This window comes from Strongylocentrotus purpuratus, unplaced genomic scaffold (assembly GCF_000002235.5).
Source record: "Strongylocentrotus purpuratus isolate Spur 01 unplaced genomic scaffold, Spur_5.0 spur5_contig_866, whole genome shotgun sequence".
NCBI lineage: Eukaryota > Metazoa > Echinodermata > Echinoidea > Camarodonta > Strongylocentrotidae > Strongylocentrotus > Strongylocentrotus purpuratus.
This window is the reverse complement of record NW_022145575.1, coordinates 52,540-80,511: the sequence shown is the minus strand read 5'-3', so window position 1 is coordinate 80,511 and position 27,972 is coordinate 52,540. Positions and strand designations below refer to the sequence as shown.

At 40.1% G+C, this 27,972-nt stretch overlaps 1 protein-coding gene across 1 annotated transcript; it reads right to left on the bottom strand.

The window, feature by feature from the left end:
• On the bottom strand, positions 1-27,283 carry LOC105444518 (E3 ubiquitin-protein ligase Zswim2-like). Its single transcript, XM_030973978.1, has 12 exons — positions 27,173-27,283; positions 18,540-18,701; positions 18,078-18,154; positions 17,457-17,497; positions 16,621-16,867; positions 15,692-15,934; positions 8,242-8,326; positions 7,566-7,693; positions 5,490-5,658; positions 4,561-4,904; positions 3,361-3,853; positions 1-2,524 (listed from the first exon to the last, which is right to left on the bottom strand). The coding sequence occupies exons 2-12, from the start codon at positions 18,690-18,692 to the stop codon at positions 2,303-2,305; spliced, it is 2,202 nt and encodes a 733-aa protein (XP_030829838.1). The 5' UTR covers positions 18,693-18,701; positions 27,173-27,283; the 3' UTR covers positions 1-2,302.
• Positions 27,284-27,972: the final 689 nt, after the last annotated feature.

The window sequence follows — 27,972 nt, the reverse complement described above, 5'->3', positions numbered from 1 at the left end:
TATGTCTGAAGATCCAATGGAAAACTGTGCAGAGACACTTCAAATAAGCCTACAACCTCAGCAGATATGAGCAGAATAGTTAGCAATTTAGAGCAGATCCTTCAGGGATAGAAAAAAAGGTTGGACTTCGGTAATGTAATGGGAGAAAGAAACCAAAGCTCAGACAATGACATTGGGGAAGATCGATGACCAAGACAACTGTTGTGTCTGTCATCTAAGAGTATGTTCCTCGATCCATTGAAAAACATACACTTTAAATTGTTTCTTGGGCCAGGTGTGACAAGTGCATGCACCCCCTGGATATCATCTATATGATTAGAAAAATAATACTATAACCTTGAAGTCTTTGGTAGAAAAATCATTAAAACATGTTACTTTTATATACACATGTATAAACATAAATATTTGAAAGACTTGTAATGAAAGAAAATGCAGCTGCACCATAAAATATATATACAAGAACAATCAGTGGAAATTAATCAACAGTATTTTGCAACTTGTTGCAAGTCACGGCACCCTTAAAAGAAATATATAGTTTTGCGTCACACCAATCCCAAATTCATCAAAGAAGATTTATTTTGCATCACTCTGGCACTCATCAAGTGCCATTTACAGATGTACGGGCACATTTATCACATGTGTTATAAAATACAGAAATGTAAAAAAGCAGCCACAATTTTTCTGTTTTGTCACTTGGTCCATTACCATTTGGTCTAATCGCCACTTTGTCCTATAATTTTCAAGTCACATACTCAATTCACATCATTTTTGTTACCACTTGGTCTATATGATTTGGTCTACTTCCAATGATTGGACGGAGTGGTAATAAGACCAAATGGTATAGGACCAAGTGGCAAAAAAAATGCCATTTGGTCTATTGGACGGAATGTAGATTGAAGCACCTGGGTATAAACCAAATGTTGACAAACTGAGTATATATATATATATATATATATATATATATAGACCAAAATGAAGTTAAGACGATCTGGATATTGGACCTAATGGCAATAAATCCTGGAGGTCAGCTTTATATGCAAGCTCCAGGTGATTACATGACTTTCTAAGCTTTTAAAATGATATCACCAAATAGGCACACATTCACATAGTAACACATTAATCAACATATAAACACGTTACAGGTGACATAAGCTCACCAAGCATATCTCCCAAACATTAATTGTTATCATCCTCATCCCAAAACAATGACAAATACAGATCGCCTCATATATTCATTATGTTTTTGTTCAAACAGTACAGTTTCAAAATATAATTTCATAAGCATTTGAAATCTATATATATATATAGTCCTTAAAATGTATGATGGCTTGAGCAGTGTGTAAAAAGTGTACCCAACTTTAAGTAGCATAAAATTAAATGTCGTAATTAATACGACCTTGAAATTTAGTCAATTGTAAAGAGTAAATTGTTTTCTGTGATACCTTTATTCATACATTGAATAAGGGCTTATGACCCACATCCATTGCTTCAGTCCAATCACCTTTTGAAAAGGCTACTACTGCTCAGTCATCCATTGCAACAGAGTTACAAATAAGGTATCATTAGACAGAATATTAGTTACTCTTTAAAATGAAATACAATTTAAGGGCACACAGGTTATAACTTTTAAATGGGAATCTGGACAAGCTAGGTTTACATTCATTTTATGCTGCTTGAATCAATAACTGCACTTCTGATATTATAAATATCTCTCAAAACTCTCAACTTCAAAAATGCCACAAACATATATTTCATTGCTTTTGCTTAATAAACCGAAGGGCTTACTACGAATCATCAGGTCATATTGTCTGGTCAGGTGGTCGCTATACACAACCTATCGTGAAAAGAAAACGGAAGATCATGGAAAGATGCACATTGAGGACCGGACCTTTCATAGATACGTTGTAGGGTTTTCACAAGGTATCAGGTGAATTGGACCAGACCATTTTTAGATGAGAGGGGTTCATTTCACAAACATTCATTCACCCAGCATTTTATGAATACAGGAGCATGTTTTCACGACAGGTCGGGTAACGCGACCACCCGACACCGTACGCGATGACCCGTTGAAACGAAGTAAGCCAACCAAAGTGCTATACTCAGGGATGCCAGTCAGTTTTACTCACTGGGCCTGAAAAGAAGCCAGAACACGTTACAGCCCCATATGTGCTGTACAATATAAAGCCTGAAATGGGAAGTTGTCAGGGCCTGAAATCAGGCAAAAGCCTGAAGACTGGCATCACTGCATGTATACTGTGAATCTTGCCAAATATAATCCTTGAGGCATTTTGATTGGTTATAGTTAATCATTAAAGCCGTGTAGGTTAAGACTGTTCATGGCGTTGCCAGCAAGAGCGAGGTCCACTGAATGATCTCTGCTAGAGCTAGGATGCCTGTGGTTGGTCAATAGTGGTTTGACCTTTGACCTGGGATGATGGCCGCTGCCCACGCCGTTCGATGAAGGTGATTTGGAAGATCCGATGAGTTGTCCACTGGTTGAACCCAGGAAGAGGCTTTCTGCACTCTGCAAAATACAATGTATTACATTAGGAAGGTGTTTAAAATGAATATGTTAAAAGGTCCATAATAGTTTTAAATATGTCTCAGTTTTCTGCTTTATTTCTTCATTAAAATCAGCTTAAAAGCCCGTCTGCACTAATTTGGCCAGAAGGAATTAGACCTACCGGCAAGGTCACTGACAGATGGTAATCTCATCAAATCAGCTCTCAATTAACATAAGAGGAAGGGGACCATGGAGGATTAACGGGCGAATTGTTGGCTATATAGAGGGCACAAGTATAGCTACAAGTAGTGCAGTCCCGCTTTAAAATGAATATCTTAAAGGTCCACAAAAGTTATAAATATGTATTTTTCTGCATTATTTCTTCATTAATATCAGCTTTAATATCATATACAAAGATTAGGAATGCATATACCTGTTGCAGTTTAGAACTGTTTAAAAATAATAGAGAAAACAACATTAAAAAGACCAAAATCACCATTCTTAAAATGCATGGAAAGTAACTTTAGTCCCATTTTAAAATTGAAATTGAAACAATATTCAGAGTCTTAGGTATAAAATTATCTCTCCAAAAGTGTACGTTTCCAAAAATTCTCACAAACAACCGTTTTTTACCTAATGTCAACAGACTAGTAATGGCTTGTAGTGATTAAGATAAAGCGTCCTTAACCTGAGTAAGCCAACTTAAAAAGGGAAGTATAAGGGAGATATGGCATTTTTACCCCCAGAGGTGGGGGGGGGGGGGGGGGGTGTTCTGCTCATGCCTCTAAAAAATGACCTCTGTTATTTTTTTCTGCTGATAATATTAAAATGGACTGGATATAAATCAAGGAGTTTACCTGTGGCTTATTGTCTGGCTGGAGGTGTGACCGTTCTCTGGACGAAGATTGATTCCTGCCGATACCAAGGCTCCTAGCTCTTCTTCTATTTACCTCTGCAGTTTTCTGCCCCAATCGTCCCCTCTCCCTGACACTTTCATGGGGCGAGCTAACACCATTGTCTAGAGGAAGCCTAGGGACTGAGAGAGGTGATGCATTGCTGCTGCCGTGACCTCCAACAGGGGTCATATTAGCCTCTTCCCTTTGCAGGGGAATGGAGGCAACATGAGTTCTATTTCTGTCCAAGGTCAGAGGTCGTGCGGGAGGTCTGTGTCTAACCACGCCCTTCTGATTGGTTGGTCCATTGAAGTCACTCCTTTGGGAAGATGGATGGTAACTTGAAGGTGAGCTGGAGTCAATAATGTCTTCATGTGAATGCAGTCTCTGCAGAAGAGCAGGGTCCGTTGGATCAGAGTGTTGTGATGGAAGACCTCTATGTCGATCGGGGGTTGACCTTCAAGATAAATTATGAGAGACTTTCACATAGAACTCTGTGTGCTTGCATGTGGAACCCTAGCTAGTGGGCTAAAAGTAATGATTACCCACTATAAATGTACAATAAGGGTCTTTTCATGCTTCTAAGAAAACACAACCCCCCCCCCTCCCCCGAGCAAATCCCTAGTCTCTGAACCGCAAAGATGTGAATGAATTTACCTAGAAGGGATTGTGCCTCTTGTTAATAAATAACTTTTGTGTGAAATTCAGAGGTATCCGCCAAGTCTTGTTTGAATGATAACGTCTTAAAGGGAAAATGCATGACATATTCATGTATATACCATATAGACTGTATCCCACGATGTCTTTTACTGATTTTCTCTTGGATACCATATCAAACAATCAACAGTGTAGCCTGCCAACAAAACAACCCGACACCCCCCAAAACAAAAACAAAAACAAAAACAAAAACAAAAACAAAAACAAAAATAAATAAATAAATAAATAAATAAAAATAAATTAATTAATTAAATAAAATAATAATGTTGAGTTTTTTCTCATGCAAAACATAATACAATGAATAATTATATTACAAAAATATGCAATGAAACAACAAATACAATAGAAAAAGCATGAGAAAAGAGGAACTAGCTAGAAGCAGAGCTTGTTGAACTGTTAGTTCCTTAGATGCTGTTCTACAATATAACACGAGTTAATTGTGTGTACCTGTTTGGTAGGATGGGCTTTGATATAAAGGAGGAGCCTGTTAGCTGAAAGTCTGCTGTAAGTCCAGCGTCTGTAGGATTCCTGTCCTGACCATGCCCAGGCCTGCCTTTTTGTCTTCCAGCTGCATCTCTCCCTTGGAGTCTGACCACTCCTGCACCTGGACCTATCTGCAGGCCTAGGCTAGGAACCTCTCCTTGTGTCCCATCCTCGTTCCCCTGGTTGGCTTTCTTAGTTTTCTTGCTCTGCCTGGTTTGTGCTGTGATGGGGTTCCAGACCACCGTACCATCTATAGGGCATGTTGGGTGCTCATGCAGCAACCACTGGTCTATGCATTCTGCATGGAACTGTGACCAAGATACAAAACAGACAAAGACAGCTCTATCACAATGTGTCCATCAATTTATTAAATTTTAAACACTTACACATTTTCAATCAGGTGAATCAATACAAATTTATGAAAAATATGAATTTCCCTTCTATGGCTAATGGCACGTACATATTAAAAATCATTAAAACATCAGGTTGAGTTCTAAAAGTGTTTCAATGGGGTACTTGATGCAAATTCATGAAGAAAGTAGAAATCGAAATTACTAATAAAAAGTGCTAAATTGCATATTAAACAAATTTGACTACTTTAAACTTTTTGTTGACTTTCCTAAACTTTTAGTGTGTTGTTTAAAGGATCATATCCATGTGCATTATGGGCAAAAAATGCTGCAAAATACTAATATTATTCTGTAAGTTACAAACCCAAAATGCTATTTGGACCAGCTTGACTAAAAAATATAAAAAATTCCCATATTTATGAAGGCTGGCTGAAATACCAATCCTCAGTATTTGAAGGGTTAAACAAAGTTTAGAAATTAGAGGATCATGAAAATCAAATCTGTACACTAATATAAAATCCATCGGTTGTAGTTTGTCTGTACCTTGTGCCTGCATGGAAGCTTTTTAACCAGTTGTCCCATGGCATACGCTCTCAAGCACACCCTACACTGTGTGCCTAAGGAGAGTAGGTTGCTACCGTCTCGCACTGTCTCTACATGGAAGGACTTCACCACGTGCTCAGGGACATTGCTCATCTGGTTGGAGGCTGCACTGCAAAACAAAATAGATAGACGCAATTACACATTAATATGAGGGTATCATCAGCTCTAGCTTGCTTAAGATGGCAGACTCCTGCATTTTCAATTTTGAAATGATTTGCCAACTATTTTTTTCTTGGAAGGTATAATTATTTAATTATTTAACCATGTTTAGAATTGTGCAGATCCTTAAAACACGTTGGTCTCTTTGCCGATCTGCCGGGATCGAGAGGTCCATCCTTCCCAGGGGTCCCACTCACAAGCATAGCTTTTTGGGATCCCAATTTGCATCATGTTTGTTCGCCATGATTACTATGTCTGGTGTTTTTTAAATAAACTGAACTGAACTGAGCTGAGCTGAATTGATTTATATTATGATATGATTATATTTGTTGTTTTAATTTTTTTAATAATGTACCTGGTTTGTATATTACGTTTTATTATGTTGAAAATGCAGAAATAAAATCAAACAAACCAATATTGTTATATGAGGTGTTTCCCCAACCTAATGGAAAAAATTATGAAACTAGATGGAATTTTGACTGCGTGCAGTCGAAAATGATGCCTCCGCCATAGAGCAATTTAAACAAGTTTGGAGTTTAAATCTCCAGTGGTTCTTGAGATATCATGATAACAATCTCAATGTATGGAATTTCATAAGTTGACCTCTGTGACCCTTGACCTTTGACCTACGTGCTCCAAAATCTACTCAGATTGTCTTCCTATGGTGATACACACTATCATTAAGTTTGAAGTTTAAATCTCTAGTGGTTCTTGAGATATTATGATATGGTGATATATACTATCATTAAGTTTGAAGTGAAAATTCTCCAGTGGTTCTTGAGATATCGCGATAATGATCTCAATGTATGGAATTCATAAGTTGACCTCTGTGACCCTTGACCTTTGACCTACGTGCTCCAAAATCTAATCAGATTGTCTTCCTATGGTGATACACACTATCATTAAGTTTGAAGTTTAAATCTCCAGTGGTTCTTGAGATATTATGATAACAATCTCAATGTATGGAATTTCATAAGTTGACCTCTGTGACCCTTGACCTTTGACCTACATGCTCCAAAATCTAATCAGATCGTCTTCCTATGGTGATACATACTATCCTTAAGTTTGAAGTTTTTACATCTCCAGTGGTTCTTGAGATATCATGATAACAATCTCAAAGTATGGAATTTCATAAGTTGACCTCTATGACCCTTGACCTTTGACCTACGTGCTCCAAAATGTAATCAGATTGTTTTCCTATAGTGATACACACTATCACTAAGTTTGAAGTTTAAATCTCCAGTGGTTCTTGAGATATCATGATAACAATCTCAATGTATGGAATTTCATTCCTCTGTGACCCTTGACCTTTGACATACGTGCTCCAAAATCTGATCAGATCGTCTTCCTATGGTGATACATACTATCCTTAAGTTTGAAGTTTAAATCTCAAATGGTTCTTGAGATATCGCGCTAACAAACTCAATACAAGGAATTTCATAAGTTGACCTCTGTGACCTGTGACCTTTGACCTACGTACTCCAAAATCTAATCAGATCGTCTTCCTATGGTGATACATACTATTCCCGAGTCTTAAGTTTAAATCTTAAATGGTTCTTGAGATATTGTGATAACGGTCAAACGGGACGGACGTACGGACGGACGGACGTACGGACGGACAACCCGAAAACATGATGCCTCCGGCACCACCTTCGGTGGCGGAGGCATAAAAATTGCATGGCTTATCAATCTGTTGATCGATTGAGTTGTATAGAACCTGGCTAAAAAGGCCATCTTTCTACAGTGGCCACTTTTTCTATTTCCCTTGGGTGGCCTAATTAATATACAGGTTTGACTGTATAGTTAGCAAAGTACGTGCAAGAGAGAGAAAGGAAAGTGAGAGAAAAACAAACTAACTTGTCAAGCTGTAGCAGAGTATCATAATCCTCATCTGTGATGTCTCTGTTCTCTAAATCTGACATGACCGCGGACGGCAGGGCGCCTCCCGATCCTCTCTGTGCAGGGCGCCATCTCTGGTTGCTTTTCTATAGAGATGAGTAAAGCGAGAACATACATTTGAATGTTAGGCTTCCTGGGAGAAGTTTCAAATGTTGTAAAGAAATGTTTAGCTTGCATCCAGTATGAAGATTGTATGCTAATTTTGTTATTGAAAAAGGGTCAGAAAAAGAATCTTGGAACCAGCAGGATTTGAACTTGCTGTCTACTGCTTGGGGGGGGGGGGGGGGGTAGCAACTCTACCACCAGGCCATCACTGGTCCATGGCACAGTTACCATGAACTGGAAACAAAAACCTCAGCTCTCCTTTACTTATTCTGAATCATTCTGACATATATAATTCTTTATAAGGGCCGGGTCCCCTCCCTCTTTGTGAAGAACAATGACCAACATCCTCCTGGTCAACCCATAGCAGTTCACAGTATTCTAGAAGTCTATAATAAAGTACTTTCTCATCCTTTAATCGGCAACAATCTTTTAATTACACTGGTTCATGAATCAACATTCCAAACATGGATGGAGGCTGAGCCATGAGAAACTCCTAGCTATCTTGATCAGTTTATAATGGCCGACTTACCTGTCTAAACTGGAACGAGTGCTGTGAATGGATGTTAGATACGAAGCAGTTCTGACACAAGAAGAGGTCCGTACATCCTGAGCATCTGAAAAAATATATACAAAAATAGTTAAATAATAATAATAATACATTTATAGAGCGCAGAAACTTTCCAACATTAAGTATATATTCTACTGCGCTACAAGAGCTCCTGATATGCTTAGATTTACAGTTAATTGAAAAGATGTGCTTTCAGTTTAGATTTAAAGATGTTCACAGATTGGTGTTTTCTAGACTTCCAACAGTTTACTAATGTGAGGGAATGAGAAATAGCTCTTTCTTTATAATGCAAATTAGTCAGGGGTAAAAGGAATGTACCTAACTAAAGAAGAGTGATATGCCCCAGTGGACATACACTCACTGCATGCAGGTTAAAGCTCATACATGCAGTGATGAGCAGAGATGAGACTGGTTGTAGCTGTGCCTACTACATGTACATGAAGCTGTAATTGATGTCTCATCCTGATATTCTTGATGTCTATAGTTGGTTTTGGACACCTTAATATCAACTGAAGTGACTTCATGCAGTCAAGGGTCTTCTACCCTCTTTTGTTTAGTTGAACATCGTAATAATAAAGATTGGCCTCACACCCAATAGAACCGCAACAACTGCTTCGTCTCATTTATGACTTCGAGTCGATACCCTCACATTTGGTAGTACGGATGGGGTGCGGTTTCTCTTCAGATAACTGAGAACTATTGGCTTGGCCAGGTGTGTAGCTAGCAAGGAGTACAAGACAAGAGATGGTAGGAAGATGACGACCATGGAAGAGATGAGGGAAGAGCTGGAAAAGCTGTCATTGGAGCTGAAAAGTCGGGAAGTGTATTTCCCTCCCAAGGAAAAGAAATTCAGGCCCTTTAGTGGCACTGAAAACATGCTGGTCTTAGATTTTGTGGAGGACATTAGGGCAGGAATTAAACTTCGAAAGCTGACGGGTGAGAGTGCCATTGACTACGTGCTAGCTCACTTGGAAGGATCTGCAAGGCAGGAGGTGCAACATCGCCAAGATAGAGAAAAGAAGGATGCTGAGTCAATAATGAACATCTTATTGGAAGCTTTTGGGGACAAGCTGAATGCTAGTCAACTGATGCGGCAGATATATAACCGAGTACAAAATGAAGATGAGTCTGTGACACAGTACGCATATGCCTTACTTGCATTGGCAACTAGATTACAACGCAAACCAGAAGCTCCTGAGTCAAAGATTGTCATCAAAGAACAGTTTAAAGATGGATTGAGTGACCCAGTACTCAGGAGGGAAGTGAAGCGATTGTATAAAGAAAAGCCAGAATTGTCTTTCTTAGAGGTACGAGACTGGGCAGTGGAGATGGATGAGGAAGAACTTAAGGGCATCAATCCACGCAAAAAGAAATGCACCACCTACCAGGCCGAAGCCACAGCACAGATGGGAAAGATGGTAGAGGGGCTCACTGCAGCGATCAAAGGCCAAACAGAGGTACTTGACAAGATGATAGCACAGCAGGGCATTTTCAACTCTCGTCTTAGTCAGTTAGAGGAGAGACAGGACAATGCCAGGAGTGCCAGGAGACCCCCTCTAGACAAGAGTAAGATTGAGTGCCATCGGTGCCACCGCATGGGACATTATGCAAGGGAGTGTGAGAGTCCTCATCCTGGGGGCAATCCACGTACACAGAGGGCTGGACAGTCAAACAGTCAGCAACAGCAACAGGGAAACTGAATACACCCAGGGCTGAGAGCCAAGCCCTGGGTGCCTCCTCAGAGATATTTGGAAGGGGCTCTAGAAATGGAGAGCAAGACAAGCTCATTGGTATTTGCCCCACGAGCGTCATAGCTATTAATGGGATGGAACTCACTAGTGTGGTAGACTGTGGGTCTCAAGTCACAACCATCACTTCCGATTGTTTCCAGCGATCATTTCCGCCATCGACCCTGAAGGACTTAAACTGGATTTCTCTTAGTGCAGCAAATGGGACAGATATTCCTTACTCTGGATATTTTGAGGCTGATGTGACTATTGCTGGCATTACAGTTCCGGAAAGAGGTATTCTAGTAACAAATACAACACATAAACCAAAACATCCCATTCTGCTTGGAATGAATGTTCTACAAGGATTGCCAGTTGAGACCTTAGCAACCGTAATTGGAGCTGATGCGTCGGTTGTCACAAGCAAGAATTTGATCGACAAGAACAGTACTGTGGGCCTTGTTCGTGTAGCTGGAAGAGGGAAAGTGAGAATCCCAGCTCGATCAGTACAAGCTATAGAGGTGACAGGACCCACTTGTCCTACCCAAACTGCGGTAATTGTGGACCAAATTGTGCAAACTCCGAAGGGAATCATCCTCAGTCCGACGCTGGCTCATTCGTGTAGGGGAAGAATAACTGTACAATTATACAATACCACAGATGAGGATATCTTCTTAAACACCAGAACTCCAATTGGATCTCTTCAACTTGCATCGATGATCGATGACAATAGTGTCCTGTGTCAAAGAATGGTTGCAAGTGGGGACCAACAAGCTGATACAGGTAGAATGAAACTGCTAGAGACACCTGGACTACTATGGCAAGGACTGAGTGAGGAGCAGAGACAACAAGCAGAAGCCCTGTTGTTACGAAATAGTGATGTCTTTGCTGCCTCAGAAGAGGACTTGGGCCACACGGAAACGGTAACCCACCGTATCAGAACAGTAGACGAGGAGCCTGTTAAGCTTCCTTACAGACGTATCCCTCCATCCCAGCTGGAAGAAGTTAGAGAGCATATCCGAAAGCTACTGGAGAAAAAGGTTATCAAGGAAAGTACAAGCCCTTATGCATCACCAATTGTATTGGTTCGGAAGAAAGATGGTTCATTGAGGCTATGTGTGGACTACCGCAAATTGAATCAGAAGACTAGGAAAGATGCCTATCCAATACCAAGGATTGACGAATCGATGGATGCATTACATGGCGCACAATGGTTTTCGACACTTGATCTCTTGTCAGGCTATCACCAAGTGGCTATGGATGAGAGGGACCAGCACAAGACAAGCTTCACAACACCCTTCGGCTTATACGAATATGTACGTATGCCTTTTGGATTGTGCAATGCGCCAGGAACATTCCAGCGTCTTATGCAAATTTGCCTAGGGGACCAGTTCTTCTCGTCTGTCTTGTGCTATTTGGACGACATTTTAGTGTATTCGTCTACTTTTGAAGAACAGCTCGAGAGACTAGACCGTGTATTTGACAGGCTTCGTGAGCACGGACTAAAGATCAAGCCCTCAAAATGTGAACTTTTCCGTCCAGAAGTGAGGTATTTGGGCCATAAAGTTTCCAGAGAGGGCGTGCAGACAGATCCAGGCAAGATAGAGGTGGTAAGGAGCTGGCCAACACCAAGAAATCTGAAAGAGCTACGCTCTTTTCTAGGGTTCTGCTCTTTCTATCGACGATTTGTGAAGGGATTTTCACAGACTGCTGGCCCCTTGCACAGTCTGGTTGCCATCCAAGTTGAGAGGAGGAAGGAAGGAAAAACAACACCCTTTGCATGGGAACCAGAACATCAGGCGGCATTTGAGGAACTCAAAGAGAAACTATGTCAACCGCCAGTGCTTGGCTATGCAGACTTCGCAGAACCATTTGAGCTCGAGGTTGATGCAAGTCTACAGGGACTTGGGGCTGTTCTTTTCCAGAGGCAAGGTGGTAAGCGTCTGGTAATTGCTTATGCCAGTCGAACGCTCAGAGGTGCAGAGAAGAACATGGAAAGGTACTCCAGTATGAAGCTTGAACTACTGGGGATGAAATGGGCAATCTCAGAGAAATTCAGAGACTATCTTATCGGGAGTACGTTTACGGTGTTCACAGACAATAACCCTCTGGCTCATCTTAACACGGCAAAACTTGGGGCTGTAGAACAGCGATGGGTTGGCGCCCTCTCTGCATTCAACTTTGATGTACAATACAAACCTGGAGCAGCAAACAAGGTAGCTGATGGATTATCTCGTCGTCCCTATGCGTCGCCTGACACTGCAGAAGAGGCGACATATACTTCTGATGGATGTTGTATGGTAGTGGGAGCTACTCGGTTGCCGGAGGAACTCCAGCACACTCATGCCTATTCCCAATCTATCCAAGACGAGGGGAAAATGCAGGATAATGAGGAACCTTCTCGTACACCTGCCCCATTTCCAAATTATTCAAGGGAACAGTTACAGGAATTTCAGCTTCGAGACCCAACCATCAGCAAATTCAGATACTACTGGGAGACAAAAGAAAAGCCAAACAGAGAACAGAGGGCTAGAGAGGATGAAAGTGTCGTACTTCTCTTGCGTCAAATGGAGAAGATAAGAGAAAGGGATGGTCTCTTGTACAGAGTCTGTGCCATGGAAAATGTTTGGCAGCTACTTTTACCCAGAGTGCTCATCAAGGATGTTCTGAAGGCTTGCCATGACCAGACAGGACATCAAGCTGTGAAGAGGACTACAAGCATAGTAAGGAGTCGTTGTTACTGGCCAAGGATGACGATGCACATCAAAGATTGGTGTCATCAATGTGATAGATGTGCAAAGGCTAAAAATCCACCGAAGATCCGAGAACCCATGAGGGGATTGAAAGCAACTCGCCCAAATGAATTGCTGGCTGTCGACTTTACTATGCTTGAACCGGACTCAACAGGCAAGGAAAATGTTCTCGTCATGACGGATGCTTTTTCTAAATATTCATTGGCAGTCGCTACTAGGAATCAAACAGCTGAAACCACTGCAAAGGTGCTGGTAAGAGAATGGTTTAGCAAGTTTGGTGTGCCACATCGACTTCATTCAGACCAGGGGCGTAATTTTGAGTCGTCGCTTATTCAATCCTTGTGTCGACAGTACGGAGTCCACAAATCGCATACCACACCCTACCACCCAGAGGGTAACGGGCAAGCCGAGAGGTTCAACAGAACATTACATGATTTGCTAAAGACACTCCCTCCCGAAAAGAAACGTCGATGGTCAGAATTTCTTCCAGAAGTACTCTATGCCTACAATGCAACCCAGCATGCCTCAACTGGTTTTGCCCCCTTCTACATCATGTTTGGGAGGGATCCCAAACTTCCAGTTGACTTTCTACTGGGTGAAGAGTCGCAACACGACACTTTTAATGTGAATGACTGGCTGACTAACCACACCAAGGTTCTACAATGGGCTTACCAAAAAGCAGGGGAGAGACTTGAACATGATGCATCTTATCGCAAGGCACGCTACGACAAATCTGCCAAAGAGAGACCACTGACAGTTGGCACCAGAGTGTACCTTAAGAGCCATCCTCAAGGTAGACATAAAATTGCTGATGGGTGGCAATCAACAGTATACAAGGTTGTATCCCGACCAGGAGAGGGAGCAGTCTATGCTATTGAGAAAGCAGATGGAAGTGGTGGTCCACGGACTGTCAACCGAAGGGAGCTAAAGGTGTGCCCAGTCAGGGAACAATCTGACCCTGTCATTCCCAAAACCAGACAGGGGAGAACACGCAATTCCCCCCAAGAGCAGACTGATAGCATTTCTGATGACTCCAGCTCAGCCATTGCAAGAGTGGTAAGGGATCTACCAGCCGAGTCCACTAACGAACAGCCTGAAGTACATGTCTGGACCCCTGAACCAGAGTCCAGTGATGAGGACGATTCCCCCTCCCCGTCTACACCAGAAATTAGTGATGATGATGACCCCCTTTCCCCACTTCCACGTCGAAGCCTGAGGCCGACTAAAGGGAAACACAGCAATCCTCTCCGTCTACCTCGGTCTGCAGCGACAGCTAACTTCATTGATGGTAATGCCAGAGTAAAGCCAAGTGCACAGAACGAACACAGTGGAGTTTTGATTGACAGACTCCAAAGTGGTATTAATCGCGAGTTACATTGGGATGAAACCTCTACGTCATATTAATAGCAACTCTTACTACCGGATATAGAACTATTATTGGAGAAAGAAGTTGGAATCTTGTGGACAATATATGCGTTCGTGAACATAAAACTTTAATCGATATTATTGAAGAAAACATTGGGAATATTGATTGATGATATGTGTTTGTGAACACACACACATTAATTATAGTTTTTGCTCTTTTCATACAAGTATAGGAAAGAAATGTATTTAAAGTTGGGATTTGGGGAGGAGAATAATTTTGTATGTATATCTGGGGAAGTATATACTGTGTGTTTATTTTGAGACAAGGACAAATTTATGCTGTACATGTATCTTGGTACCTAGTATGCAACTATATGGAAATCTAAATTAGTGCTCATGAGTTTTGTTTAAGTTATATATTATCATTATACTTATGTCAAGTTTGAGGACAAACTTTAATTTTAGCAGGGGAGATTGTGAGGGAATGAGAAATAGCTCTTTCTTTATAATGCAAATTAGTCAGGGGTAAAAGGAATGTACCTAACTAAAGAAGAGTGATATGCCCCAGTGGACATACACTCACTGCATGCAGGTTAAAGCTCATACATGCAGTGATGAGCAGAGATGAGACTGGTTGTAGCTGTGCCTACTACATGTACATGAAGCTGTAATTGATGTCTCATCCTGATATTCTTGATGTCTATAGTTGGTTTTGGACACCTTAATATCAACTGAAGTGACTTCATGCAGTCAAGGGTCTTCTACCCTCTTTTGTTTAGTTGAACATCGTAATAATAAAGATTGGCCTCACACCCAATAGAACCGCAACAACTGCTTCGTCTCATTTATGACTTCGAGTCGATACCCTCACACTAACATATCAAATTTATTGATGTTTCTTTCCTGAGGACCCATATACTCTAGTGACGAGTTCTTCCATTAACCTGTTATAATTGAATGAACAACAATAATTGGAAGCTAGTCTGCACACATTACTTGTTGCTATGCTGGGCAAGCCTCTGGCCAGCTTTCAACATTATGCATACTGGTAAATTTTTGAATATGTTAGTAGAATATATGGTGTGATTGAACAACCCCAAAGTTTTTCATACAATTCTATTCAAACTTACTTAGTGCAATCTTAAGTAATTTTCTGGATAACAAATTTGGTGTCAAATGATAATTTCATAAGATGGTGCCCAGTTCTCTAATTTTCAAGTATTACAAATCAGATATCTAGTTTGACTACCTCATTCTATATACCAAAGGGGCCAACACTCTAATTCCTATCAGAATACATACGGGATCTTCTAGGGGATCAAGATTGTGGAATGGTCTTCCCCAAATCCTTCGCTCTTGTCACCAGTTATCCACTTTCAGAACTCAACTAAAGACATACCTATTTTACATTACTTACAATTAGTCACTTCTCTTTTGTCTTTCCAAATTAGCATTATAAAAAGACATTTTTTGTAGTTTTTCAGTCTCATCAGCGCCTTTGATTATAGGCAACTTGATGTTGGCACTTTATAAATTCCTAGATTGGGTTGGAATACATAGACTTACTTGTAGCACTTGCCGGAGATGGGTGACTGGTTACAAGCATCACACGACTTGCCCATGTGAATATCTGCATGCTCTGCTCTCGTCTTCTGTAAAGCCGCATTACGATACTCAGCCTCCAGGGTGTCTATCTGACCGAAATCCTCCCTGCAGAGGGGGCACTTCAAGACAGTCTCCCCAGTGGACTTCTGATGGTCAGCCCATACCTTCATGCATTTAATGTGAATGCTCTTAGCACAACCAAACCTGTGTTGGGATCAACATATTGCAGGAAAATGTCACAGTTGTTATAAATATACTGAATTAATTTGAACAAAACAGAAAAATAATGTCAAAATAGTGATTTTATATTACCTGAAACAATGATAAATTCCCTTTGGGCTCATTTGTGGAGGTTACAATGTAAAGTAAAACTTGTCTATTAAGGTCACTCAAGGGAAACAGAAAAGGTGGCCACTGTAGGCAGGTAGCCTTTCTAGACAGGTTCTAAAACACACATATCTTTCTTGAGGGAGACTTAACACATGGCCAAGATACACAGGTTGCTTTTATAAAGAGCTGGCCACTAAAGACAGCTTCGACTGTTACATCATTCCAAAAGATAATTCTTTGAAGATGAACTGCCCAGTGTTTATGTTAACCAGTTTAGAAAATTACTAACAAATTGAGGGGTCAGTGACACAAAGACGTAACTCCATTTTGGCCATTTTGAGAAAAAGTGGTTTATGTGTCACTGAGCATTTGGGCCTTAAGGAGTTAAGTTTATGTTTCATTAGCCATTGACTTTAATGGGGTGTTGGAATTAAGTTTCTGTGTTTACTGGAAAGCCCACATTTTTCTGAACATTTTTATATCAAATACTCATTTTGGCAAAATATGGAGTTACATCTTTGTGTCACTGAACCCTTGAAATACAGCTCTACAACACAGACCTGCAATATGTGACCGGCTCTCTGTTTCCGAGAAGTTCATCTTGGCAAATAGGGCAGACATCCTCTTCAGTGATCTCTCTCTGTTGTAGTGCTTCCCTACCATCTGTATGGTGGTAAGTTGTATCCCCCTTAGCAGCATTCCTTGCGATCCGAGCTGCAACTGCTCTTCTCCGCGGATCCTCTTTCTTTGCAAGGCCTCTCAGAACATCATTGATCTCACGCTCCACAAAGCCTCGTTGATATGATACTGAATTAAATGTAATCACAAGGAAGAAATACATCATCTTAATCTTAATATTTCTAGTCTTATTTGAAATAAGTTGTTATGAATACAATAATTCATCTCTTGTTCCATTTGGCCTTGCTGTCATCGATAATAAATTGAATGTCCTCAATAAAACATGATTAATGTATCTAGATTCATTTATCTCAAGATCTCGACTAGTTAAAATGATAATGAATTGAATATGTTATAAGGTATATCCTACATCCTTTTCCTCTGGTCCTCAACTAAACTTGGCAGAGAAGTTTAGATATTCAAGTTTGAACTGTGGTTATAACACACTACATTTTAGAATCCATAGACAATCTTAACACAAAAGCTGGCATCTGCTAACTTTTGGTGCAACCTGTGTAGACATCCATAGTATGCTTCTGTTGTTATGAAATATGCTTTGTACCTCATATATGATGCAGAATGTCTACTATAGCACTGCTTGGAGGCTTGTATTTTTCATAAATCTTTGCAAGAACTTTAAATGCAATTTTCAATTTTTAGTAACAGTTTTACTATTATATTTGATGGCTACAATGATAGCTTTCACTTTAGGACTTACATTCATTATTCCTGTCCAGACGAAACTTCTTCAGTAGTACCCTTTAATGGAAAAAGAAATAAAAAGGAATTAAATCAAAGCACATTTTAATATATTTTTCTTGAGAATAATTTAAATGTGAAAACACAGGATAAACAAATAGAATCATTAATGATACCTTTATCTACAAGTTATCAAATTCATAAACTGAACTTTCATTTCATATTATTAAGATGTAATTGAAATCTCCATTAGAATTTAATACCTTAGATCATAGTGACTTTCATTTTTATCATCTGAAAGAAATTAATATTCCATGGAAGTTTGACATTTTCTCTTTTTTACTAAAAATCATTGTATATAACCAGAATCATCTAATACAGACTCAGGCCATCTTGGTTTCAGTTGGTCACAACATGGCATATATTCTTTTGTTTAGTGCTACCCAACAAAGTAGTATTGCTACCTTATGCCCCACTCGAACCAGGTAGACCAGACTCTCCTAATCAATGGCACCAAGTATAACTACATGTACATCATATACTTTGAAAATCCTCTTAAGAAGCATACCATACGTGCATTTGAAACTAGTAGAATAGTTATGCCACATTATGTACTTTTTAATCCATTGTAAGAACTCACCAACAAATATGCTTGCACGGCTCCTTCTCCTTCTTGAACACAGAACAGGTACACTTATGAGGATCTCCAAGAAGCACCTACAAGAAGATAATCATCATAGAGGGAGATTTAAAGTTAAAGCAAAAGCAAAAAATGCAGAGAAAACGGCTAGTGAAGAATGATTAATGAATTTAGCATATGTTTAAAATAAGCCTTGTCATACATCTACATTTATATGTAGTTTGGTCCTATTTATTTCAAACTTTTGCCACTCTATTCATCTTATATTTCTGCTTTCAAACAATAGAGCTCATTAAAAAGGTTCAAGTTGGACTGCCCTGTAATATATCAACAAACTGTAAGGCAAAAATTCCAGGTCTAATCTTGTTTTTAAGATTTATCATTATAAAAGGATGGATGGCATCAGATAGAATATTACTTCTGCTTATGTTCGATCAGTGAAATCAATCTCTCCTAGTATACCTTGACCTTCTTGGACTCTCCTTCCTCCTTAAGCAGGAATCCTGTTGGACCCGTTTCTCTGAGGATGTAAATAGTTGCCGACAGAGCCTGGTCCTGGTGCCAAGACACCGCATCAGAAACAGACCTCTGCCAGGGTACACTCCTAATCGCCATTGTCAAGATCTAGATGGGCATAAATCATTTAAAGAAAAGGTTTAGTTCTGGAACAGAGCTCTGCATTGCCCGATATGCAAGCGTACACGCCCGTTGTCTTCCGTGTGCCGTTCCGTTTGCCAATTCACAAACACACACGCGGTTCGGATGCATACACATGCACGTGCCATCCAAATGTACACACGCAGGGCTATGTGTACGAAGGCTTGCAACATGGGTAACATGCACAAAGATTGTTTTGCATCGAGCGTAAAATACATATTCATGTCACTATGGGTTCGACTCCCACCCAGGCGGATGACTGAAGTCTGCGTTGTGTGTTAACGTGCCCCTTCCCTTGTTCATAGACGTAGGTTATGTCAAGTGGAAAACACTCCGTCCCTCGGATAGGACGTTAAATGGAGGCCCTGTGTACAGGAGAGTCACCACCCTTGCACATTAAGAACCCATTGCACTATTCGTATAAGAGTAGGGGGAAACCCCGGTGTAATGTCCACCTGCACACTCCAACCAGGCCGAGTAGAGTAAAGGAGCCCGTTTTCGGCCACTTAAGACAAAATCCTTTTTTAGGACCCTTTACTTCCTATTTATTATCATTTTTTGTTCAAATCATGAAGCAAATATTATTATTATTTAAACAAAAAAAGAATCCCAGAAAAAAATCACGAATTGCCATGACAATATTCATTTCAATTTTCACTGTTTTGGAGCCAGTTATCGGCCGAGCGTTTCAGTTTACGGCCGCATGTACAAAGTCAATAGGAAGCGCTCGCGCGCGCCGTGTGTTTCCGCGCTGATGTACAGCACAAGCGGGCGGAGCAGGTATCCCACGCCAGAGCTCCCTGGTGCTCGCCTGGCCGAAGACAGGCACAGCGCTGATCGGAAGTTTGAATCTGAATTAGACAGACATATCGTGTGTGCGTGGCAGGGTCCGGCTGCGATGAGATACTTTTGAGCTTGCGACTAACACAAAATCGGGCTCTAAATCTGAAAAATACTTGAAATAGAGCTGATTTTTATGGTACCCATATTTCTTACATACACGCGTAAGATACTCGATTTTTCAGATTCGGGTAGCGGGACCGCCGATTACATCGCTAAAATGTGATATTATAGGATATATTTTTCATTGCAAATGTGGTTCTTCAGTGACACTGGCATGGTATGGTATGAGTGGGATATGTGTTATGCTATTATGCGATGTATTTTAGAGTGATTTTACCTTGCATCCAACCAATCGGCCGAAAACGGGAGCTGGCCGATTACAGGCTCCTTTACTCTATACGGCATCTGCAATAATCTTCAGTATTGAAGAGGCAGATTATCTTGAAGAAGAAGAAGAACTGTAATGGCTTGTGATACCTTGGGGCTAGCGAAAAAAATGATCAGAAAAAATAAGCGCATGGATATATTCCTTACACCTGACCCAACTTAAGCTAAGCCTCGGGGCGTCGTTTCTCCAAAGTGGTAAATCTCGGGGCTACGAATCTGGACACAACATTTAAAATCACTGTTTTGACCAAGATATTTTAGAATTGTGGTGGGCCAGTAAATGAGTTGAAGATGACAAGTTTAACCATAAATAAACACAGGAAGCTCGGAATTACAGTTGAAGTCCACTTTATTAAATATATATATCAGCCGAAGCTTCAATCGTTGCAAACGACGAGTATTATTATTATTTGAACATGGTAAATAAACTGCTTCTCTCAGAGGCTGGGCGGCCCTATTTGGACAGTAAACTAGCAGCACATCCTAAACATGATAACGGAATGAAATAAACTCTCAAATAATATCTACTTTCAAATAATATCAACTAAAAACTCCCTTCAAAATCCCGCACCTCGCATTTAAATACCGTGGCACCCGATGAGGCTTAGATATTACATGATATTGCCAGCCAACCAGGAGGGCTCTTACGAAGCCAACCAATTACAAGACGGGATATATCCAATTACCCTTTAGGTCATCCGACCAATTAAGAGAGGAGTTATACCTTTAATTAATTATAACCAATGACAAAGCATAATAGATGAGTGTTATCTGATCTAGTCACCGACAGAAATGGGAGGAGTCTATCTCTTCGCGAGAATGTCGCGTCCCCGGCAAAACAGTCTATTGTCTAACTTGTTATTGGAAATGAACACCTGTACATCTTGATGCAGGAATTCATTTCCAACGTGCTTTTCGAAATGAACACTTTAATCTAATGCAAGAATTCAAACCCAGGGGTTGTTTACCCGTTCCCGGCATACTATTGGAAACATAATTAATGTTATTTAACTTTTAGGTGAATACAATTAATCAACCCAGCTCGGCTCTTATATGGCTCTAGCGCCCCCTTTAGCCCAAATGAGCGTACTACTACAAATCTCCCCTACTAAAACGATCTTGCACCTGGAGATCGTACAAAATTAAGATAAAATACTAGATTACCAACTGGGAATCATTTAATCAAGCAATACATATTTGTGTTGCTTTAAAGCATAATTTTGTCAATATACTATCAATACAGCATATTTGGGCTGCATTAACCAACACTTTGACTTAAAAATGTACTTTAAATGAATTACAGTTAACATTCTCCTTGCAATGTCAAACACTCATTACCCATGCATAATCACATTATACAACAATATCTAAATTTATTTATTTTACAACCAATTAACCAGAAAGACCCACGAATGCAATGTCCTGCCCACCATGTATAACCAACCAACAGAATATAATGTCAGGATGACGTCATGCCCTTCCTCTTCTTTGGAGCTGGATAACCCTAGACCCCCAAATCAAAGCCAGGCATAAACATCATCCCTTGATTTTAACTGCTCCCAAACATGGAAGGGTATAACCACGAAAATGACAACACAATGATATCGTGCCAGGTCAACTGGTAATTGTAATAATAAATAATATAACACAACCAACAGCATATGATACCCAAAGCTATAGATAACAGTTAATCACATTACAAACAACCTACATGCATATATTCCTTAATTCCATTCTTTCCTCAAACCCCCATGAGAAAAAGTTCAACTGAACAATCAACATCGTCACCATGAAAACCAAACATCTCACTGGAAGCAAGACTAAACACCTGCACATGTATCATAATTATCTCAAAATCCCCAGTCGCAACAACCAGCAGTCTATAATTATCTCATCGAATCTACTTCCAACTAACATTATAAAACTCAGACAAATCTATTTTGTCACATAATGTACTATTTAATATCTACTTAATGTAGACTCCAACTGTTTAATTTTATCTTTTTTTATATATACAGTTACCAAACAAATATTAAGTGCCAACTTGGCACAGGATGGCTTCTTAAAAAAAAAGTTAAATCACCTGGTAACAATAATTTTGTACCTCGCAAAGATATGAATGATATCAGGAAAAACATACAGGACAACTAATGGAACTGGATTTCCCAAGACCTCCACAGCGCACTCCGTATGATGTCACCTTCCATCTTTACAATATTAAATGCGTGTAAACAAACCTAACAAGTTAAAGCACCAACATATTTGCATTTATAAATTTCGAAACATTGAAATAATGCAGAATTCAGCAAAATATCATACCCAGATATCATGCCCACTATATACCAACATTATGAGACAGGATCGTATCATATCAGAGGATAACCCCCCTCTCCAAAACATTCAACCCTGAATTCATCCTAACTCCTAGTTAAGCATTTTATAAATAAGCTAACGAATCGTTATCAGTAAATATAACAAACGGGGCTCCAAATAAGTGATCTCTAAATTATCCACTACTGTCCATTTTTCTTCTGTATGTTTCAATGGTCTATTAGCATATGCTAAATAATGACGCCTTCTATCCTCCCCTACTTGTGATAGGCAAGGCCCTAACCTTTAGGCAGTTGTATCAACTTCTAAAAACAAAACCCTATGAAAAACCCGGATAACTAACTGGTGCCTGAATCAACTTCTTTGAGTAAATTAAATGAATCATTCGTTAGAATAATCCACTCAAGCTTAAATAGTTTTCCCTTCTTTTTTGTCCTTTTACTAAAGGGAGAATTAGTTGAATTGAATCAACGGTGCAGCTAACTTAGCAAATTAATAAACGAAACATCTTTAATATACATCTTCTCCCAAGGAGCGCCCAGCCTCTATATGAATTTGAATGTTAGCAAACATTTAAAACATTTATATTTTATTACCGAATTCTCAATGCCTTTTTAGTCGCAAAAGAGAATTAAAATACCAAACTTTTCCTCCAATGACCTAACTACAAGTACTCCCACCCTACCCTTAGGAGTTCAAAATGCACTCACAAGGAGTATTGGCTAACAAAACAGTAGCCTTGGGACTTTTCTTTATCAATTTACTTTAAACACATACTTCATTTTCTTCCAAATTTTTACCTGGCCCCTGGTAGTGGCCGAGAACGACCCTTTCCCTGCCATCGGCTTCGGCTAACTCTTTTCTCTACAATTACTGAACAGGATCTCGCACAATGACCAAACCCCCCACAACGCCAGCAAGCACCCTTGCTTAATTGAGATTGAGATGTGTTATTTGGAAGGTAATTGGGTGGAGATTGGGAAGTGGAGGAATTCTGACGCAACAATTGATCTAAACTTTGTTGCAATTTTTCCATTGCTGATAGGAGTTTAATGGCCAAGTTATCTCCACTTGCACCTTGTGGTGCTTGGCTCTGATCTTCTAAAATGGAACCAAGGTGAAGTTCTCTGACCACTCCCCTCCTACCCTTAGGAGTCTCGAATTCACCCAACAACCCCAAAGCCACCTCCCTCATATCTTCAAAGGATTGTTCTTCCGAACTCATTTGTATTCGTTTTAATTCTAAACGAAAACTTGGGTGTTTGGTTCCCGCAACAAATTGCCCTATCAATGACTTATCTCGCAAAACCTTGAGAGCTTGTGCCTCTGTTTTAGAAGCTTTATCAACCGCACGGTCGTATAATTGAATAAGTTCTCGTGAGAACTCGACCAAAGATTCATTATCTTGTTGCACCCTATCGTAAAATGCCTGTTGTAAAGATTGGACAGTTTCTCTGGGGCCAAAATACTGTTCCAATATCTGAATCAATTTCTTTCTATCTTTTTCGATTCCCGAATGACACCTAATCTCAGCCCTGGCAGACCCTTCTAAGTGGGCGAGAATAACGGAAGGTTGTTGGCTTTCTGGAATATGTGCTTGATCAAAATAAAATTCTACGTCTTCTAGCCATTCCTTTAAAGTCGGGTCATCGGGCCGAGAAGAACTACCATGAAATTTGCGTAATTTTACTGGACCGGATGTAGTAAACCTACAACCCTGTAAAGCTTGGGTTAGCCCGGTTACTAACTTTTCCATTTCAATCATTATGAAACTATTAATATTAAGTGCTTATATTATACTAATTTAGGTTAAACGTAGGTTTAAGTTTAAATTAACTATCCTATGCTTACATTAATGCTAGCCAAAATTTGAAGAGCAAACGGGTACAAATAATTTCACCAACACACAATATTCCAACACTTAGTCTTACACTACAATAATTTCAAAAAATCTAAGACATCAATCCAAAAATATCAAGATTCAAAGGACGTTTCAATTTATCAGTTCATTTCAGTTCTCACTGTCCACTTTGCAACTTCTGCCAACATCTTTGGTTTCAAAACATACCTCAGCTCAACTTGACTCCTTATCTCAACTTGTCTCCCGCCGAAGGTTGCTCCCTACGAACTTGGCGTTGCAGACCAAAAAACCCAAGTTCAGCTCAACAATCGAAGTATCAGAACATCTCCTTCAATTGCGTCCACGCTACTAGCAGGGTTGAGTATCGTGACGAGGCATCGGCGTAACTGGTTTCCCCCGCGAGCTTCCCGATACGCGCGTACTTCGGGTGCCAGGCCAGCTGACAAACCAGGTCCGGAGGAATCAGCCAGACTTTGAGTAACTCCTGTACGGGGAACCTCCATTAGGTAATACGTATCAGATCGCCCACGCAGAAATGGTTTGCAGAATATTTCTGGTGGGGCAGTCGACTAAACAATTTTTTCGTTAGTATATACCAAACGTTCTGGACATCACGGAAGGCACATCATCGCGGACGTGTTGGTAACAGGTAAGAGGGGGGTCTCGGGGAAACTTCTCTCTCCGTGGTGATCCCAATCACATTCACCGAGAAGAATGTGCAATGTGTTCCAAGAAGGGCCTCCAATTACCTGTTGGCCCTATTCGTACTGGACTACTCCGCTGGAGCCACATAAAAAAACATGCCCTGCAATAAGCGCCACGATAATCTGTCGCTAACTCCACCGGTGAAAAACAGTTCAGCAGCAGCAACTCAAAAATACTTCTGTGTTCCGAGCAAATGATATCGAGTTCGAGTGGTGGGTCGGCACGACGAACCAGCGGTAACCGCTAGCAAGCCAACGGCAAACTTCGCCGTTAACTAAAGAAAGCTGACCCCATCCGTACTACCAAATGTGGTGGGCCAGTAAATGAGTTGAAGATGACAAGTTTAAACATAAATAAACACAGGAAGCTCGGAATTACAGTTGAAGTCCACTTTATTCAGCCGAAGCTTCAATCGTTGCAAACGACGAGTATTATTATTATTTGAACATGGTAAATAAACTGCTTCTCTCAGAGGCTGGGCGGCCCTATTTGGACAGTAAACTAGCAGCACATCCTAAACATGATAACGGAATGAAATAAACTCTCAAATAATATCTACTTTCAAATAATATCAACTAAAAACTCCCTTCAAAATCCCGCACCTCGCATTTAAATACCGTGGCACCCGATGAGGCTTAGATATTACATGATATTGCCAGCCAACCAGGAGGGCTCTTACGAAGCCAACCAATTACAAGACGGGATATATCCAATTACCCTTTAGGTCATCCGACCAATTAAGAGAGGAGTTATACCTTTAATTAATTATAACCAATGACAAAGCATAATAGATGAGTGTTATCTGATCTAGTCACCGACAGAAATGGGAGGAGTCTATCTCTTCGCGAGAATGTCGCGTCCCCGGCAAAACAGTCTATTGTCTAACTTGTTATTGGAAATGAACACCTGTACATCTTGATGCAGGAATTCATTTCCAACGTGCTTTTCGAAATGAACACTTTAATCTAATGCAAGAATTCAAACCCAGGGGTTGTTTACCCGTTCCCGGCATACTATTGGAAACATAATTAATGTTATTTAACTTTTAGGTGAATACAATTAATCAACCCAGCTCGGCTCTTATATGGCTCTAGCGCCCCCTTTAGCCCAAATGAGCGTACTACTACAAATTATGAGATGACATCCCTTTTGGAATATGGAGAAAAACCTGCTCTTTCATATGACACCTCATTTATTGAGTATCACCTTCAGAATCACGAGTAATAAAGGTTTGAATCTCGATTTGATAATAAAAACATTGACCAATTTTGCATGATCGCGCATAGACAGCAATAACCATCTGATTTGGGTCATTTCTTTAATAAAACTGACATTTGTTGTCATTCCCCAATACAGATGGCAACCCAGAGATCTCGTACCGTGGGGGTAAATTAGAGCCACAGCGTAACAGCTTTTCGTTACCGACATTTCTCCCCCGATATTCTTTATTTAGATCTAATTTCCTGATTTCTAAATCAGATGTAAATTAGCTCGATATGTCATTTGTCCTAATTACAGTTATCAAAATTTGATAACTCAATATTAAATAAATAATTTACGGACTTACTTAGAAATCTATATGAATTATCCAATTTGTACCTCAGAACCGCGAAGCAGTACGTTCATGCATTCGAAATATTACCCGGCGGCCGATATATTTCCGGGTCCACCTACCAAAACATAGCCAATGGCCAATCAGAGCACTCGTTTCGTGGGAGTTCGTTGGTCAAGCCGGGCCGACTCGTATGTAGCTACGGTAGTATTGGACGTTCGAAAAGAAAAAATTAATATTCATCAACTAAAACCAAGACGGATAATGTTGACGACGAGACTTTCTCGGATTAATCATTAATTTAGGATCTAAATGAGCAAGCTATCGTAAGTCAAATAAGCTATCTATATATGTTATTTTTAATTAGACTCTAATTATTGTCATAGACCCTATTGCAGCTTGTGTGAGGATGTAAAGAGTGAAAATCTCGTAGCATATCTCATTCATCGCGGTCCTGCCGAACCGAACCATTGGTTCCGTACAGTACCGATAGGACAATCTTCAGTCTCTATAATCGGAGGTCTAGTGGAGCCAGACGTAGTCTCAGTGGAACAACCGACGATTAGAGAGACTGAAGTTTTCGGTCTAGATCGCGCAATGCACGTAGACCACATAGGGGACCGTACAGGGATGCGTGCAATCTCTATGGGAAGGATTTTATCACACAAAATCGAGTGCGCGATCAGACACGTACCGTACCCTACTTTAACTTACAAAAACGGTTAGTTAGGTCTGTTACAAGCAAATGATCTGACTTACAAATTAACTGGCGAGACTCTATGTAGTCCTAGAATAGATAGACTGTTTCGGTCCAGTTTTTGAGACAAACTAAAACTCTCGTTCTAAAGTTCTACTCCCCAGCTCCCCGGCGTGTCGTAACTACGGAGATGTTAAATGAAGATCTCACTATGGAACGCCAAAGGGGCAATTACCTACTTTCTTCTTTAGTACAGGCCACCGCGTGCAGGCTTTTGGTTTGGTTTGGTTTGGGTTTGACGGTTTATTTTACCTGCCTGCTTATTCCCTGCTATTATTATTGAAAAAAAGCATATGTATGCTTTTAAGTAAATAATCAGGGGCCCTTCATTTCATCCAACATAGGCGGCACTCCCGGTGGGTGGGGGCACAGTGCCCCACTTGTTAGTGCCCCAAAGTTCCACTTCTACATCAACAATTTATATAAATGTCACTTACCACCTGTGATAATAATAATAATAATAAAAACGTTACTTATAAAGCGCTTACCACCGAAGTCTCTAAGCGCTATACACAAAATAGACTGATATACAATTGCATCTTATACAAAACTAAAAATGCAAATAAACCTACAAATAACAATACATATGGAATACACATCAAAGTGAACAGAGATAATTAATCATCGAACGCAATCTTGAATAAATGTGTCTTGAGACTAGTTTTGAATAGGTTAACGGTTTGACAGTTTTTTACATTTAAAGGTAATTTGTTCCAAAGTTCAGCAGAAGCTTTGCGAAAGGAGCGATTACCATAAGAGAGAGTAGACACAGAAGTAGATACGAGGTTTAATTGTGAAGATG

What these genes read in the sequence shown, in the direction of transcription:
- LOC105444518 (XM_030973978.1), bottom strand. Translation starts at nt 18,692, where the DNA reads ATGGCGATTAGGAGTGTACCCTGGCAGAGGTCTGTTTCTGATGCGGTG. An exon ending in GAGCCGGTCACATATTGCAG is followed by an intron (nt 15,935 to 16,620) that starts GTCTGTGTTGTA and finishes ATCCCAACACAG; the next exon opens with GTTTGGTTGTGCTAAGAGCA. An exon ending in AGCTTCCATGCAGGCACAAG is followed by an intron (nt 4,905 to 5,489) that starts GTACAGACAAAC and finishes TCTTGGTCACAG; the next exon opens with TTCCATGCAGAATGCATAGA.